The 17,282-nt window shown below is 30.8% G+C and overlaps 1 protein-coding gene across 5 annotated transcripts in view; it reads left to right on the forward strand.

Moving 5' to 3' along the window:
• The window catches only part of LOC143246750 (ionotropic receptor 25a-like), a 56,966-nt gene continuing 39,684 nt past the window's right edge, over nucleotides 1-17,282 (forward strand). For 2 of the 5 annotated variants that reach the window (XM_076493853.1, XM_076493852.1), the window contains exons 1-6: nucleotides 2-36; nucleotides 5,175-5,270; nucleotides 11,966-12,094; nucleotides 15,574-15,873; nucleotides 15,965-16,143; nucleotides 17,032-17,085. In XM_076493853.1, the coding sequence (XP_076349968.1) occupies nucleotides 5,177-5,270; nucleotides 11,966-12,094; nucleotides 15,574-15,873; nucleotides 15,965-16,143; nucleotides 17,032-17,085 (756 nt within the window). In that variant the 5' untranslated portion in view covers nucleotides 2-36; nucleotides 5,175-5,176. Of the gene's footprint in view, nucleotides 37-5,174; nucleotides 5,271-11,965; nucleotides 12,095-15,573; nucleotides 15,874-15,964; nucleotides 16,144-17,031; nucleotides 17,086-17,282 lie in introns of all 5 variants that reach the window. The other 3 variants (XM_076493856.1, XM_076493857.1, XM_076493855.1) reach the window with 2 other exon arrangements.

A 17,282-nucleotide genomic window follows, 5' to 3' on the forward strand; every position in this document is an offset into this window, starting at 1 on the left:
TAATAAACAAAGACGGAAAAGAACTTCCATCTACAGGTAAGAAAATGTTTTTCAGTTTTTTAATTAGATAAAAAAGCTGAGCTCAAATACAAGATAGTATGTTACAGAACATTATAAAGTTTTGTCTGTTTTTTACAAATAAAAACAACAGAAAATTTCGCTTATTTAAACTATTTTGATCAAAATGTTGTTGTTTTCTAGTTTTTTTATTAATATTTTTCATAACAGAGAAGTATCAAGTAAAAACATGAAATAACACGGTTATAGTGACAATGTAGATATGAAAAAGTTACATGAAATATCTATGGTTTTATAAGAAAGTAGAGACGATGTGTATTTAAAAGGTTTTAAAAGGACAGTCTTATAGTATGATAACAGTGAAACGATAAGTCATTCTTATTGTATAATATCGTTTCATTAAACGATAAGACATTGTTATTAACGATAAGACATTCTTATTGTATAATAACGATGAAACGATAAGACATTGTTATTGTATCATAACGATGAAACGATAAAACATTCTCTTTGTATCATAACAATAAAACGATAAGACATTCTCATTGTATCATAACAATGAAACGATAAGACATTCTTATGTAATTAAAATAGTCAACAATAAAGAACTGTTATGGTTACAAACGGTAATATATTACCGATATTAAAAGGGTAGGAGTTTACTGACAAAATATTACTTTTCAAATATCGAATACACTCTTTTGTTTAGTTTGAGTGTGTGTTAACAGAAACTATGGGGATTGTGAGTTGCCTCTCGGGTAAAATTTAACCTGATTTAAAACTGATTTTAAGATGAAATATCCTATTTTATTTTTACTACAATAACTCGAGCTGAGAAAGCCATGGTGTATATTTTCATGGTTGTTGACGTATTTTTTATGAAAGAGAAAAAATGGACACTTTGGAGCACAAGGAACTCAGGGGCTTGAATTTACCCACGCACTCTCATATGGTTTCAAAGCAAGGCAATAAATAACAAAGCACGGTTATCGTGTGAAAAATAATGGATATAAAAACTTTTCTGACAACCATTTTTAACGAGGTAATAAATGTTACTGTTTGATTTATACATATCGAAATACGAACCTTAGTGTTTACCATAATTAAACTAAACTAAACTCCACGATACCTGTACTGGTAAAATCATGGTCGTAATAAATTATGTAAACCGAACTTTAAACGAACGTACGCCTAATCTTGCACCATACTTTAGCTATAAGGAATTATAAAAATTAAAATAGTTACAAAGGGGTTCACGCAATTTACTTGAATTATAATACACGTGAAGGAACGTGTCTAGAGTTCTTAATCTGTTGTCCATGTAATTTAAACTATGGGTTATGTCACAAGACGAAGTAACTACCTTTATATATTTTTTTTAGTGTTTTGACAAATGAACTAGTCTTTCATTTGTTATTTTTATTCAGTTTAGAACATAAAATTATACTGCTAAATTACAAAGTTTGTGAGTTTAAAAATGTTCTAGTTATTCGTATCTTACTGTATTGGTGTATCAACAATCTAGCAAAGGTTTTAGTACTTTTATTTCAAAATAAAACGTTTTACATAAAGAGTTACAGTTTTCGAAACGTAAAGAGGCACAAGTTACGTACTTATTTATTACAGTTAACAAGTGAAAGAATTGTTTTGGTGCATTACTTTTGTGATTTGAGTTATTTTACAAAAAATATATAGTATTTAATATGTTTAGAATATACGATACTTGGATACAAATTGTCATTTGGCAAAGTATAAATTGCTGTTGTGTATTTTCCTTAATTATGATTATGTGTAACAGAAAATCTCGTTACGAAAAACATTACTTTCACAATTGAACACAGTTTTGTGTACAGAAGATTTCCGATCATTATGTTGATCTTTCAAATGTTAATTCTATTGAAAACTCTTGATTTTGTATACTTTTTAACATTTCATTTTAAGAATTACGTGGATTTAAAAATTATTGAATATAATAACCGTGAAATACCTTGTACATTTGTTGTTTTTTTTAAAAAGGTGCACAGTAGTTTATGTCCTCACCCTGGTCATTCAAACCCACTAAAAAGACTAAAAAGTTATAGTTGAATAAACTCGACTAATCCTAAAAATGTTTACTTCATTTACTCTTGTACTATATGGACATTTATCAAAATACAAGAAAGTTTGACCATGGCAATTGTACAGAAATAAAATTTGTTTTCTAGATTTCGCAACGAATATATATAAACAAAATTCGTTATAACACAACTTTTGTAATTAGAGGCTGAGTTTTTAGAAATCCGTTGGGTAAATAATTTAAGTACATTATTTTATGAATAATTTTAACGTATAATTAAAAAAAAATATTTTTATAATATGGTACAGAAAAATGTCAATTAACATATTAATATTATAATCAAAATACATGACTATCCAATAAAGTCAGTGTTTGTTTGTTTGTTTTTGAATTCGCACAAAGCTACTCGAGGGCTATCTGTGCTAGCCGTCCCTAATTTAGCAGTGTAAGACTAGAGGGAAGGCAGCTAGTCATCACCACCCACCGCCAACTCTTGGGCTACTCTTTTACCAACGAATAGTGGGATTGACCGTCACATTATAACGCCCCCACGGCTGGAAGGGATAAAGTCAGTGTTACATAATTAATATATTATCACACCCTCTGATTGATATAGTATGAACTATTCACTTTTCTGTGGCGTTCTACAAAACTATTACCATCTAGTGACATTCTTTGGAACTTACCCCAATAATATTACAATTTATGTAATTTCTCAGGTTTTTAATAACAGCCACACATTATTTGATTTACCTTTACCGAGGATATACCACATTCTAATATACTTTATTAGAGAATTATATAATTCACATTCGTGTTAATAAGTGATGGACTATCAAGTATTCACTCATTACTTTAATTCAAAGCTTCTTATTTTTCATATTCATCAATGTATTTAGGCATATATAAAAATATGCACAATAGTTCAGCTTTCCTATTATCGTGTCACTTGGTCACTGTAAGAATGTATTTATCAGACATGTAATTTTCCGTTCTACAAATAACCAAAGTTTTCTAAGTAGCTAATTCTAATAACAGTAATGTTTTTATTCCTTTGTGTTATGATTCGATTTATAGTTTTTCTTACATTATAATATTCCTTGCTTAATGTAAATCCTCACATTATACTGTAAAGTGGTCAGTTTCTCTCATGCTCCCACTTATCATTCAGAAGCTTAAAACCGCTCTTATTTGTTTTTAAGCCTAAAGTTACAAAATGGGCTATCTGTGTTGAGTCCAAGACAAATATTGAAACCCGGTTGTTACTTTCATAGGATTTCAGACCAAATCGTGAGGTACTAGAGGACGACTCAAATGATTACAAACACCTGCTAATGGTAACAGACATTGCTGAGTAATATTTAACCACATTTCTTGCTAATGTTAACAGACACTGCTGACAAGGATTTAATCACATTTCTTGCTAATATTAACAGACACTGTTGAGTAATATTTAACCACATTTCTTGCTAATATTAACAGACACTGTTGAGTAATATTTAACTATATTTCTTGCTAATGTTAACAGACACTGCTGAGTAATATTGAACCATATTTTCTGCTGATGTTAACAGACACTGCTGGGCAATATTTATGCTACATTTCTCGTGTTTGTGTTATTGCAGTTGTCATGGTTGGTTCTTCCAGAAGCGTAGAAATATGATTTGCTTACTTTCATCTTTTATATAAGAAAGTATCAATTATTCAGAAGCAATCCTCTGAATATTGTGTGTTAAATAGAGGTTTAGTAAACAATCTCTTTGTATTTATGTGTTTAGTATTTCTAAATAGATGGATCTGAAACATTCTGTGAATGATGTGAATAGTGTTGGACCTAAATCTATTCTTATTACTGGTTTATCTGTTGGTTATAACATAATATTTTGGGACAACACGAGATCTGTTGGTTCATCTCGACTGTTCTTCATTCTTAACTAAATTAAACAAACAAGAAACCTTAAAGCCAATCCTTATCATTTATATATGTATCAAGTGTTGATACGTGTTTATTCATTGAGAGCACATGTACAAAAAAAAAAATTCCTAACTACAGGTGGCAGCACTTATCTCAATATTCTTAACATCAAGCTCTAAAACAAATTTAAATTTACTCCCTCTATAACATTTGAAGGCAACTCATTCCGATGTTTAATCATCCTGTTGGAATATAAAACTATTTTACCTAAAGATGACTCCTACCCTGTCAAAATTCACATTTGTGTCCCCTAGTCCTATTATTCTCACTGCTAAATATAAAACAGATTATGTAACAACACTATCAATTTTCTGTACGGTCTTAAATACCTTAATCAGATCCCCATAGCTCTTCTCTTTCAAGAGAAAACAATTTGAGAGATTTCAGTCCCTAATATGACAACACCTCCATCACAGGCACCATTCTAGTCACACTTCTCTAAACCTTTTCCAACAATTCAATGTATTTCCTAAGGTAAGGAGTCCAAGACTGAACACAGCATTCCAAACGTGGCCTAACCAATGACCTATACAATGAAATTATAACCTCGTTAGACTTTTATTCAATATTTCTGCAGATAGAACCTAACATCCTATTTACCCTACCGCTAGCTTCCCAGCACACTCTGAACTAAGTTCTATTGAAGCTTCTTTGAAATTCGTGATGACCAGCCTCCTAAGATACATTTTTTCAGTTTCCATTATATGTGCTACTGATGCAAGTTTTCTAATATAAACTTACGCAGTGTGCAAAATCACTAGACTGTTTTCTTAATACTTAATTATTAAATGTAAGTCACAGAGCTGTAAGAAATTGTTCAACTAAAATTTAATCTTTTTTATAAAAACTGTATTGTATTACATCATCACCTGTAAATAATAAAATTCCTAAAGTGCTAAACTCTGGTTCTCTTAATGCATCAAAAGAGTTTAATAGATTTATATAAATTGTTTGAGCAAGGAACAAGGCTGTTATCGGATTTCTGTCCAACATATTTTTTCCTTCAAACTTCACACATTAACATAAAAATAAAATTTATGTTAAATAAGATTTGGAAGCATCTTGTATTCATTTGCTTTTCATAATATTGCACGTACTTCTAAAATATTTGAATTTATTTGCTAGAGATGGCCAAAATTCAGAAGTGGTTGAAGATACGGTTTGTTGGAATAGCATTCTTACTCTTAAAGGTGCCCATTTATGCTAAGCCTATTCACGTTGGTAAGTACGTATTTAAAGCTTACTTAAATGACAAATTAAGACAAGTTTATAAAATTTAGAACACGCTCTTGATTTTTTGTCTTTAATATTACTTTTGTTTTAAAACGTTTTTCTTGAAGTTCTAGCTTACGTTTTAACATTTATCTTACTAAGGTTTGACTTGCAACCAAGACAATCAACTGTGCTATGAATACGATATTTCACTGATATAAGAACCATAATTCGTTATTTCACTGTTTTACCTTTCTTTGCATTTTAACATTGCTATTATAATCAAAATATTAAAATAATATGTGTATTAATATAAAACGTTATGTTACACAATGTGCTACTTCTTGTGTTTAATTCAACAGCTTCATATACTTGTGTCAGTGTGTGATAATTATACGTCATTCATTTTAACTTTGTGATATTCTACAAAGCAAGAAATGTGTGTAAATATCTATTTTAGAAGATCCGCAGTTAGGTATAAATAAGCTCATTACAGTGAAGCCCCCACTAGTACAGCGGTAAGTCTACGGATTTACAACAGTAAAATCAGTGGTTCGAGTCTCCTCGGTGGACGCAGCAGAGAATCCGATGTGGCTTACATTACAATGAAGATTGGTTGAAATGACGGCCAACTACAAATTGTAAAAACACAATAATTCATAAAATTATGTTCAACTACAAGTTGTAAAAACATAATAATTCATGAAATGATGGTCAACTACCAATTGTAAAAAAACACAAGAATTCGTGGAATTATGTTCAACTACCAATTGTAAAAACATAAGAATTCGTGGAGTTATGTTGAACTACAAGTTGTAAAAACACAAGCATTCGTGGAATTATGTTCAACTACAAGTTGTAAAAACACAAGCATTCGTGGAATTATGTTCAACTACCAATTGTAAAAACACAAGAATTCGTGAAATAATAGTCAACTACAAGTTGTAAAAACACAAGAATTCGTGGAATTATGTTCAACTACCAATTGTAAAAACACAAGAATTCATGAAATAATTGTCAACTTCAAGTTGTAAAAACACAAGAATTCGTGAAATAATGGTCATCTACCAATTATAAGAACGAGAATTCAAACGACTTTCAACTCTATACTGGTGTTTTTACAATAGAGAGTCAATTTAACCAAATATCATTATGCGTACTAGCCCTAAACAATCTATGAGCTAAGCTCATTATAGTGACATATATATAATAAAACGAATTTAGTTTAATGTTAGAATTGTAATCTTTTTGTTACTGACATGATGTAACGTTATATAATAAAAATCTAGTAACAAAATAGATAGATTTCACATTATACCATAAAAAGGTAGAAGTAAAATAGATATGTAGATGTCACATTATATAATGAAAATGTAGTAACAAGATATATAGATAGATGTCACAATATATCATCGTAATGTAGCAGCAAAATACATAGATAGATGTCACATTATGTAATGAAGAAGTAGTGACAAGATAGACACAATATACCATAGAAAGGTAGAAGTAAAATGGATATATAGTTGTCACAATATGTAATAAATATATAGTCAGAAGATAGATAGATAGTTAGATGTCACGTTTTACCATCAAAAAGGTAGTAGCATAATAGAGAGATAATGTCACATTATATAATGAAAAGATAGATAGATAGATGTCACATTATACCATAAAAAATGTCGTAATAAAATAGATGTTGCAATATACCATAAAAATGTAGTTGTAAAATAGACAGATGTCATAATATACCTTAAGAAGGTAGTTGTAAAATAGATAGATAGTTTTCACAATAGACCTACAAGAGGTACTTGTAGAATAGATATATAGTTTTCACAATAGACCTTCAAGAGGTACTTGTACAATAGATAGATAGTTTTCACAATAGACCTTCAAGAGGTACTTGTACAATAGATAGATAGTTTTCACAATAGACCTTCAAGAGGTACTTGTACAATAGATAGATAGTTTTCACAATAGACCTTCAAGAGGTACTTGTACAATAGATAGATGTCACAATAGACCTTCAAGAGGTACTTGTACAATAGATAGATAGTTTTCACAATAGACCTTCAAGAGGTACTTGTTGAATAGATAGATGTCACAATAGACCTTCAAGAGGTACTTGTACAATAGATAGATAGTTTTCACAATAGACCTTCAAGAGGTACTTGTAGAATAGATAGATAGTTTTCACAATAGACCTTCAAGAGGTACTTGTACAATAGATAGATAGTTTTCACAATAGACCTTCAAGAGGTACTTGTAGAATAGATAGATAGTTTTCACAATAGACCTTCAAGAGGTACTTGTACAATAGATAGATGTCACAATAGACCTTCAAGAGGTACTTGTACAATAGATAGATAGTTTTCACAATAGACCTTCAAGAGGTACTTGTACAATAGATAGATGTCACAATAGACCTTCAAGAGGTACTTGTACAATAGATAGATGTTACAATAGACCTTCAAGAGGTACTTGTACAATAGATATATGTCACATTATAACATAAAAAAAAGATATTGGCATAATTTTTCATTGTGTTTCGTGATGTAAAGTTGGGCCTAGTGAGATAAACATTATTATGTTGTTGATATTCTATTCTCTTTATGAAAGTATTTGTACAATAGGAATACATGTTATCTTCTTTTAGTGGTATCATTTGTTTAAAAATAAAGGTCTAATAACCATAATGTTTTTAACTTCTGTTGTTTACCTTGTTTGTTTATTCTGACTCGTCAAATATAACTCTGTAACAGAACAGAGTGAAAACACCAATTATACAGTTGCATTTAATACTTTTCTCCTAAATTACGCTTTTATGTCTTCACTGTAATGAATCTCATCTAATATTTACAAATAACGGCTTATATTCGATGTTCAGTTATTTAAGTACTCGACGCGTAACTTTCGAAATGCTCTATTTGTTTAGTGAACATCATAGGATGCGTGTAGAAGACATTTATTTAATAAATTCTGCTAGAAGAGTTGTGAAATTATTTAAATAATAATAGTTAGACTCAATTACAATGGTTTATTTACTACGTGGTGATGTCTGTAAAATAAAAGTTATCACGCATTCAAAACGCTATATTTTGTCTTAAATATTGATTCGACCCTCTTATGTCTGCCGTACAACATAGCTACATCAAATTATCTTATGGTTGCCTTGGCTACACAATAAACTGTTAAATATTGGTGCTACAAATTCTTAATAGCCAAATGCCTTTGACGTTTAGTTTTTCCAGCAACGAGAAAGCTTTTGAAAAATAATCGATTCACCAGATAATTTAGGCATGAGTTCGTGAAGTATATTACCTAGGAGCGGTAAGCAGACAACAATGAAAGAAACTCCTTGTGTGTTACCTCATTCTACTTTTGTAATAATATAATTACTGGAAACATAGCCTCAGGAAGCAGACAACAATGAAAGAAACTCCTTGTGTGTTACCTCATTCTACTTTTGTAATAATATAATTACTAGAAACATAGCCTCAGGAAGCAGACAACAATGGAAGAAACTCCTTGTGTGTTAGCTTATTCTACTTTTATAATAATATAATTACTAGAAACATAGCTGCAGGAAGCAGACAACAATGGAAGAAACTCCTTGTGTGTTAGCTTATTCTACTTTTATAATAATATAATTACTAGAAACATAGCCGCAGGAAGCAGACAACAATGGAAGAAACTCCTTGTGTGTTACCTCATTCTACTTTTATAATAATATAATTACTAGAAACGTAGCCGCAGGGAGCAGACAACAATGGAAGAAACTCCTTGTGTGTTAGCTTATTCTACTTTTATAATAATATAATTACTAGAAACATAGCCGCAGGAAGCAGACAACAATGAAAGAAACTCCTTGTGTGTTAGCTTATTCTACTTTTATAATAATATAATTACGAGAAACATAGCCGCAGGAAGTTGACAACAATGGAAGAAACTCCTTGTGTGTTATCTCATTTAACTTCTATAGTACTATAACCACTAAAAACATAGCTGTAGTAAAGAATAGACAATAGAAGAAACTTCTTGTTTGTTATGTTATTCTACTTTTATAATAATTAATCTGAGGATTGCGGGTTCGAATCCCCGTCGCATTAAACATGCTCGCCCTTTCATCCGTGGGGCGTTATAATGTTACGGTCAATCATACTATTTGTTGGTAAAGAGTAGTCCAAGAGTTGGCGGTGGGTGGTGATGACTAGCTGCCTTCCCTCTAGTCTTACACTGCTGAATTAGGGACGACTAACGCAAATAACCCTCGTGTAGCTTTGCGTCAAAAACAAACAAACAACACTGATGATGTAATTTAAAGAAATTCCGAAACGCCTTTGTTAAAAAAGATTTTTGATATTATTAATTATGAGCAATTGGTTTGTATTAATTGAAATTCAAACTACTACTTCTTGGTATAATATGACTTTCTGTATATTTATAGGCCTTACATCAGCTGATTATAATCTAATAGTTATTTCTCATGCGTTAGATGGTTTGCATATCCGTACTTGTAGGTATAATATGACTTTCTGTATATTTATAGGCCTTACACCGGCTGATTATAATCTAATAGTTATTTTTCATGCGTTAGATGGTTTGCATATCCGTAGTAATTGTCTTCCTTATAAACTTCAGTTATTATTCCAAGTATTATATATTTAAATAAGATGTTTCAGTCTTATGTTACGTCTTAGATATAAAATATTTAAACCATTCTAAAATTAATGTTTCTTGTTCAGTGAATATTTAAAACGGATTTGGTCTATTAAAGAAGCTTGCGATGGTTCTAGTGTTTTTTTTATATGTTTACAGTAATTCCTAAACGCTGAATTCGAAAGTGATATCATTTTTCTCTATCACGTACATATATTTCACAAAATGCCATGTGTACTTTAACAGAAGCCAATCATTTTCAATTAAACAGATTCACATTTTGTTATGCTTAAAATTTTGTCAATCGCTGGTTATCTAGGCCAATTGCGACGTGATGGATTTATCGATCGTTCTAGAATTCACAAGAAACACACTGCTTTTATATAAACGTTTAACAGGCCACATGGCGTGGTTTGATACATATTATTTGTTTGTGACATTATTTTTAATATTATTTATTTGTCGCTGTGGCAACAAGAGGTTGTGTAAATTTGTTTCTAACTTCTTAATAAAATCGAACACAAAACATGGTTGGCTGCTTTGTGGGGACTTAAAAATTCTTTGTATATTGTTTGGTCAACAATCCTGTTATACAAAGTTAACCTGTTTCTTTGTGTGAATGGGACAAAAGAACACGATATCAGCACTGGATAAAAAAATAATGGCCACCCGGACACCAGGATAGAAAACTATTGAACATGAAGTGTGGTCGACACAAAGAAAGTCCTACTACCTCCACTTGGCATAAAACTGGGCTTGATGAAGCAGCCTCTAAAAGTCACAGACAAAGAAGACGGCTATTTCAAATATCTATGTGGGCAATTTCCATCTCTTTCAGAATCGAAATTTAAACAATAGATTTGCTTTTATTGGGCCTCAGATTAGAAAACTGACTTTGGATGAACAGTTTGAAATGATGGTGAGGAATGTTGAAAAAGAAGCTTGGATTACCTTTAAAGATGTTATTGACAAATTTATAGAAAACAACAAAAACCCAAATTATGAAAATATTGTCAGTAACATACACGATAAAATTCATAGAGTTGGATGTAAAATGAGCTTGAAAGTTCATTTTGTACACTCACATTGACTCTTTCCTTAAACACGTCGGTACCATAAGCGAAGAACAAGGGGAAGGTTTCATCATTCATCAAGACATCAGGGAAATTAAGAGGAGGTATCAGGGAAGGTGGAACATCATCATGATGGCTGATTAAGTTGATCATTGAAACGAGATTATCCAGACATAATACACAAAGGAAAGTCACAACATTTAGTTTTTGTGTAAAATATGTTGATTTCACAAAAAATCAGGGTGAATAAAGACGCTTATTCGTTTGACATCAATGTTCTTCCAGTTTCTTCAGTTTGTTTGTATTTTTATTAACAAACCTTGTAATATAAAACGTTCATTGTGGCAAAAGAAAAAATACTGTAATCTAAGATTTTTTATTTCTGTATTTGTAAAAATATTCCTTACGTGATAGAAAAAAAATCAATATTATTTTCGAAATTTGCGTAAATTAATTACGGATAATCCATTATTAAAATCAAAACAACTTTTATGAAGTTTAAATTTGCGGGTCTGTATTGTCAAGAGTATGTAGACATTAATAAAACTTATCTTGGATCACTACATCAGTAGAAAGAAGTTTAGTTTATGATTTTCTAGCAAAGAACGATGGCTTATTATAGTATCACATGCTTCAAGACAAATGCATTCTCAATGTATTATTACATATTTTCAGGGAATTTAGCAGACTAACAGAGGTGTGATACGAACTCGAGGCAAACTTAAAGTATTTATATGCACGAACCCTTTGAAGAAAGAATGATATTTACCAGATCATCCTCATAACTCTGGATCCACATGTAAACTATAATTATTTCTTCACGTTAAACAACATTTTATCATGGAATTGAGAGAACAAATGTTTATTGTGAATAAAATGATATTAGTTTTCAATCTCAGTAACAGTTTTGGTAATTTTGAATTGAAACATATTTTATTGTGCTGCTTAATGACAATACTTTATATCCGTTATTAGTGGTGACTACTGACACCTCAGATGAAAATGTCATCAACACCTTTCGAGAAGCTCTCACCTATTCCTCTACTATCGATATTGGAAGTGTGACTGAGGTTAAAGTTGATTCTTCTGACACCGAAGAAACTGGTACTATTCATTTGTTTCTCAAGTAATAAATATAATGTTATGATATATCATCTTTTTTTTTTGTGGATGACCTATAATAACATTATGTTTTTTTAAGTAATAAAGATAATGTTATTATATACCATCTTTTTTGTAGATGGCATATGATAACATTATGTTTCTCTAGTAATAAAAATAATGTTATTATATATCATGTTTTTGTACTTATTCTCTTAATCATCTCTGCGAAACTGAAGCATTGTTGAACACTTAATTTGTATTTATTCTAATAATTCTTTAAGATTACTAAGGTTAACATACCATTGTAGGACATTTGTATTTACGAAGGAAAATAAACTGTAACTTGGTATTTCTACTTATAACATTCACATAAACTGTGAATATTTTCGAGTTTTTGTTGAGAATTATAAAGTGTATGAAAGGGTAGAAGGCACATGAGTAAGGATCTGTTATTCGAATAACATCTTGCACTATAAAGTTTTCAAAGGATTTGAAAAATAGCGTTTTATGAATTAAACATCTCAAGAGAAAAGACCTTTCTACTTTTTAAAATCTACTGGAATATTAGTGATGAATTAAGTGAGAGCGAAGTATATATTTATTTAAAGAACTCCTAAACCAGTATTCTGTTGTTCTAAATAGTAAAGATATCACATAAGAATTTAATTAATACATTTTATATACGTTTACGCTAATTAACACCTACTAGTCAGAATTTGATCATTCTAAATAATCTTAATTAAAACCAATGATCAATAGTACTGTTATGTTAAATATCCAATTATTCAAAAAGAAACAAAGAATTCTAATTTTTATTTCAAATATAGTCTTACTAAATAATCTCGAGGTACAATTAATTTATTTCAAACATACACTTATAAAAAAAACAACAATCTCTATAATTTACTTCTTTCAAAGGCCCGGCATGGCCAAATGTGTTAAGGCGTTCGACTCGTAATCCGGGTTTGAATCCTGGTCGCAATCAAACATGCTCGCCCTATTAGCCGTGGGGGCGTTATGATGTTACGGTCAATCCCACTATTCGTTGGTAGAAGAGTAGCTAAAGAATTAGCGGTGAGTGGTGATGACTAGCTGCCTTCCTTCTAGTCTTACACTGCTAAATTATGGACGGCTAGCGCAGATAGCCCTCGAGTAGCTTTGCGCATAATTCAAAAAACAAACATACATCATTCAAATACTCACTTATTCAATAAAAAAAGGAATGGATTGGTTTGTTTGTCTTAATTTCGTGCAAAGATAAACGAGGGCTACCTGCACTAGCCGTTCCAAATTTAACAGAGAAAATCTAAAATGAAGACAGCTAGTCATCACCACCCATCTTGTGGGCTATCCAACGGCTGAAAACACAAAGTTGGTGGGACGGAGATCAGAACCACTGCCCTTACCATCTGGCCACACTGGGTTGTAATGTATCAGAAGTTTGTTGTTAGAAACACTTTAAAAAAAATAGAGAACGCATGACTCACAAGTCACGTATTTCATTTATACATTCGTTAAGAAAAAACCATACCACCAATTTTATTTTCATAGCGGTGAGCGTTTTTCAGATATAGTGCGCACGTCTGCAAAGCATTCTAAAGTTTAATTATATTTTTATTTCTACAATTTTTATTTTTAAATTATTTAGAATTGATATTTTATCATTTTGTGTCTTTTATTTAGTGTAAATCGCAAATAAAAATTAAAACAAAATTCAAATTTCCATTTCTGCACGGCACTTGTAAATTTTTTAAAGTTGTTTTTGCCCATGCCAAAACAGAGGCTTACATTTACCAAGAAATTATCTAGTGCTTTTTTTTTCATGACTCTCCATTGTTTTTCTAAAAAGCCTTTTCTTTCTCATCCTTTTATAATTTTACTGTATGTGATTAGGACAACATCTGACATAGCTTGTATTTAATAATAGTCGTAACATTTCAATTTTACTTCTAACTTTTGATTAAGAAAAAATTACACTATAATTAAAGCATCTTGATATAATGCAATGGCCATTCTTTCTCTTTCTGATAATATAAACAGATTCTGATGAGATCCAACCTTTGAACATTTATTTTATACAGAATTGACCGTATGAAAAGTATGGCTGCTTTAGGAACAAGTTAGGAACATTTAAACTTTAATATTGAGTCTTATGAACTGAAATTGCAAAACAAGTTGTAACTGAGGTCTGAAGCCTTCTAAATTCAAAAGAATAATATCTTGGTAGCAAAGGAAGTTGTGAAATGAAGACATCTTCACCTTTGGAACGTGTGTTTTTGTGTTTTTTTTATAAAGCAAAGCCACATCAGGCTATCTGCTGAGCCCACCGAAGGAAATCGAACCCCTGATTTTAGCGTTGTAAATCTGTAGACTTACCGCTGTACTATCGGAGAGCACCTTTGGAATGACCAAATGACATGTGGCAGTAAAGAATAAAACTTGTACATAATGTGGAGGATCAACGATATTGGTGAACTAACCTTTAGATAAAATGTTCAGAAAAAATGGAGGATCAACGATATTGGTGAACCAACCTTTAGAGAAAATGTTCAGAAAAAATGGAGGATGAACGATATTGGTGAACCAACCTTTAGATAAAATGTTCAGAAAAAAATGGAGGATCAACGATATTGGTGAACCAACCTTTAGATAAAATGTTCAGAAAAATGGAGGATCAACGATATTGGTGAACCAACCTTTAGATTAAATGTTCAGAAAAAAATGGAGGATCAACGATATTGGTGAACCAACCTTTAGATAAAATGTTCAGAAAAAATGGAGGATCAACGATATTGGTGAACCAACCTTTAGATAAAATGTTCAGAAAAAAAGACCTTTACATATTTTCTGTATTTTATTTTAACCAACGTTTCGTCGTTGCGGCATTCTCAAGATTAATTAATAATCTGAAATTTTTATAATATATGTTATTCACAACGTACTTATGATACATATATAATTGTTAATGCATAGATGTATAAGTAACAAATACTTATTGTGCATATATATTTGTTAATGTATACATATATAAGTCACAATATACTTATTGTACATATAGGATTGTTAATATATACATATATAAGTCATAACATATTTATTGTACATTTAGAATTTTAAGGCAAAATTATAAGGCATAAAGCAGAGAAAGACTCAGCTATGATATATAAATAGTTCAACCGTACACATCAACAAACATTATTTGTTCAACATAAATAAATAACACCCGACGTTAAAAGAGATACATAATTAAATTCATTTTTAATTCAGTGGATATACGGTACATGATTCGACCATAACATCAGGAGTGAAATTGTAAGACAAAATAGTGCAAGTTGAAATTATATACAAGTGTCAAGGAAACAATGGAGTTTTGGGGGATACTGAGAATTACTGCTGGCTTGTCTGTTTCTTCACAGAATATTAGATGTTGTTATTTGTGTTATGGAAATAGTGATTTATAAACTTCTCTGTACATTTAGTTTGTAAACAGATTATGTCTGGACCCCAGAAACCTACGGTTCTCATAGACGTCACTTTCGATCGATACCGGAAGTCCACTGAGAACATACCAATAGTAAAGAAAATCGCCCAAAATCTCGGTATTCCAACAGTCACTACAAACAGGAATCAGCTAATTCCCGAAGAATCTTCCAGAACTGTGAATACTGGATTTTTGGTGCCAGTCTCATCCTTTGCAGATGTGATTTCTGATGTTATTAGCGATGTAGCCTCTCTTGATGTTATTAAGACTTGTGGAATACTTCATGATGACTCAATAGGTTCGTAAAAACAATGTTTGTTGGGCCTTTTACTTTACAGGTTAAATATTTCACACTGTTGTTTCATTGTATGGTACTTTTTTGTCAGCAGCACTGGAAGATAAATACAGTACTTTACTAGAAAATAAACCAATTCGTCACGTGATCAGAAAACTGAAAGAAACGGAAGAGGAAATTGGTGAAACCATTAATAACTTATATAAATATTCTGGAATTGTCAACTTTTTTGTCATTGGCAATCTTTCGACCATCAATAAGACTTTGGCTGCTGTAAGTAGAGAATCAATGTTTGAATTTTATCAGTTTTTGAAAACTTACTTTACTTTATTTTTAAATAGGGGTAAAAATAGATACATGTATGGGAATTAAAGTATAGGAATCAATTTTAATAATATACCATCTTTCAAGTGCTTTAAGTGAATTATAGGAATCAATTTGATAAGGCAGCATTTTCTAAGTGGGATGAAAGTGTTTTATGTTAATTATAAAAATATATTTAATAATGGACCATCTTTCAAGTGCTTTAAGTGAATTATAGAAATCAATTTGATAAGGCAGTGTCTTCTGAGTGGGATGAAAGTGTTTTATGTTAATTATAAAAATATATTTAATAATTGACCATCTTTCAAGTGCTTTAAGTGAATTATAGAAATCAATTTGATAAGGCAGTGTCTTCTGAGTGGGATGAAAGTGTTTTATGTTTATTATAAAAATATATTTAATAATGGACCATCTTTCAAGTGCTTTAAGTGAATTATAGAAATCAATTTGATAAGGCAGTGTCTTCTGAATGGGATGAAAGTGTTTTATGTTAATTATAAAAAATCAATTTGATAAGGCAGCATTTTCTAAGTGGGATGAAAGTGTTTTATGTTAATTATAAAAATATATTTAATAATGGACCATCTTTCAAGTGCTTTAAGTGAATTATAGAAATCAATTTGATAAGGCAGTGTCTTCTGAGTGGGATGAAAGTGTTTTATCGTGACTACCTGTCGAAGTTCTAAATCGTAGATATTCATTAGTTTCCATATTCAAACACACGTGCAGAAGAACTAGTTGGTGGCAGAGAAAATGTAATACTTATAAGTGTCTAGATTCTTTATACACATAACTGTACTGTCTAGAAACCTGTATCTTTTCTAATATTACTTTTAGGCTGTCTCTAAGCGTATGACTGGAAAAGGTTACTCATGGTTTTTTGTTACAAAAGTAAGTTGAACTATTTCATTACAATATGTTTTAGTATTTAGAAACTTTTAAACAAGATAATTTCTACTCGTTCGTGTAACGTCATTAAGACAAAGTTAACAATTACACACACAGATTTGGATATAAACTCTTAATGTTTCTATAAAGTGTTTATTTTAATATATTATAAACTACTGGTTTTGCTGTTTATGAAAAGT

The sequence above is a fragment of the Tachypleus tridentatus genome, chromosome 3 (assembly GCF_004210375.1).
Source record: "Tachypleus tridentatus isolate NWPU-2018 chromosome 3, ASM421037v1, whole genome shotgun sequence".
Classification (NCBI taxonomy): domain Eukaryota; kingdom Metazoa; phylum Arthropoda; class Merostomata; order Xiphosura; family Limulidae; genus Tachypleus; species Tachypleus tridentatus.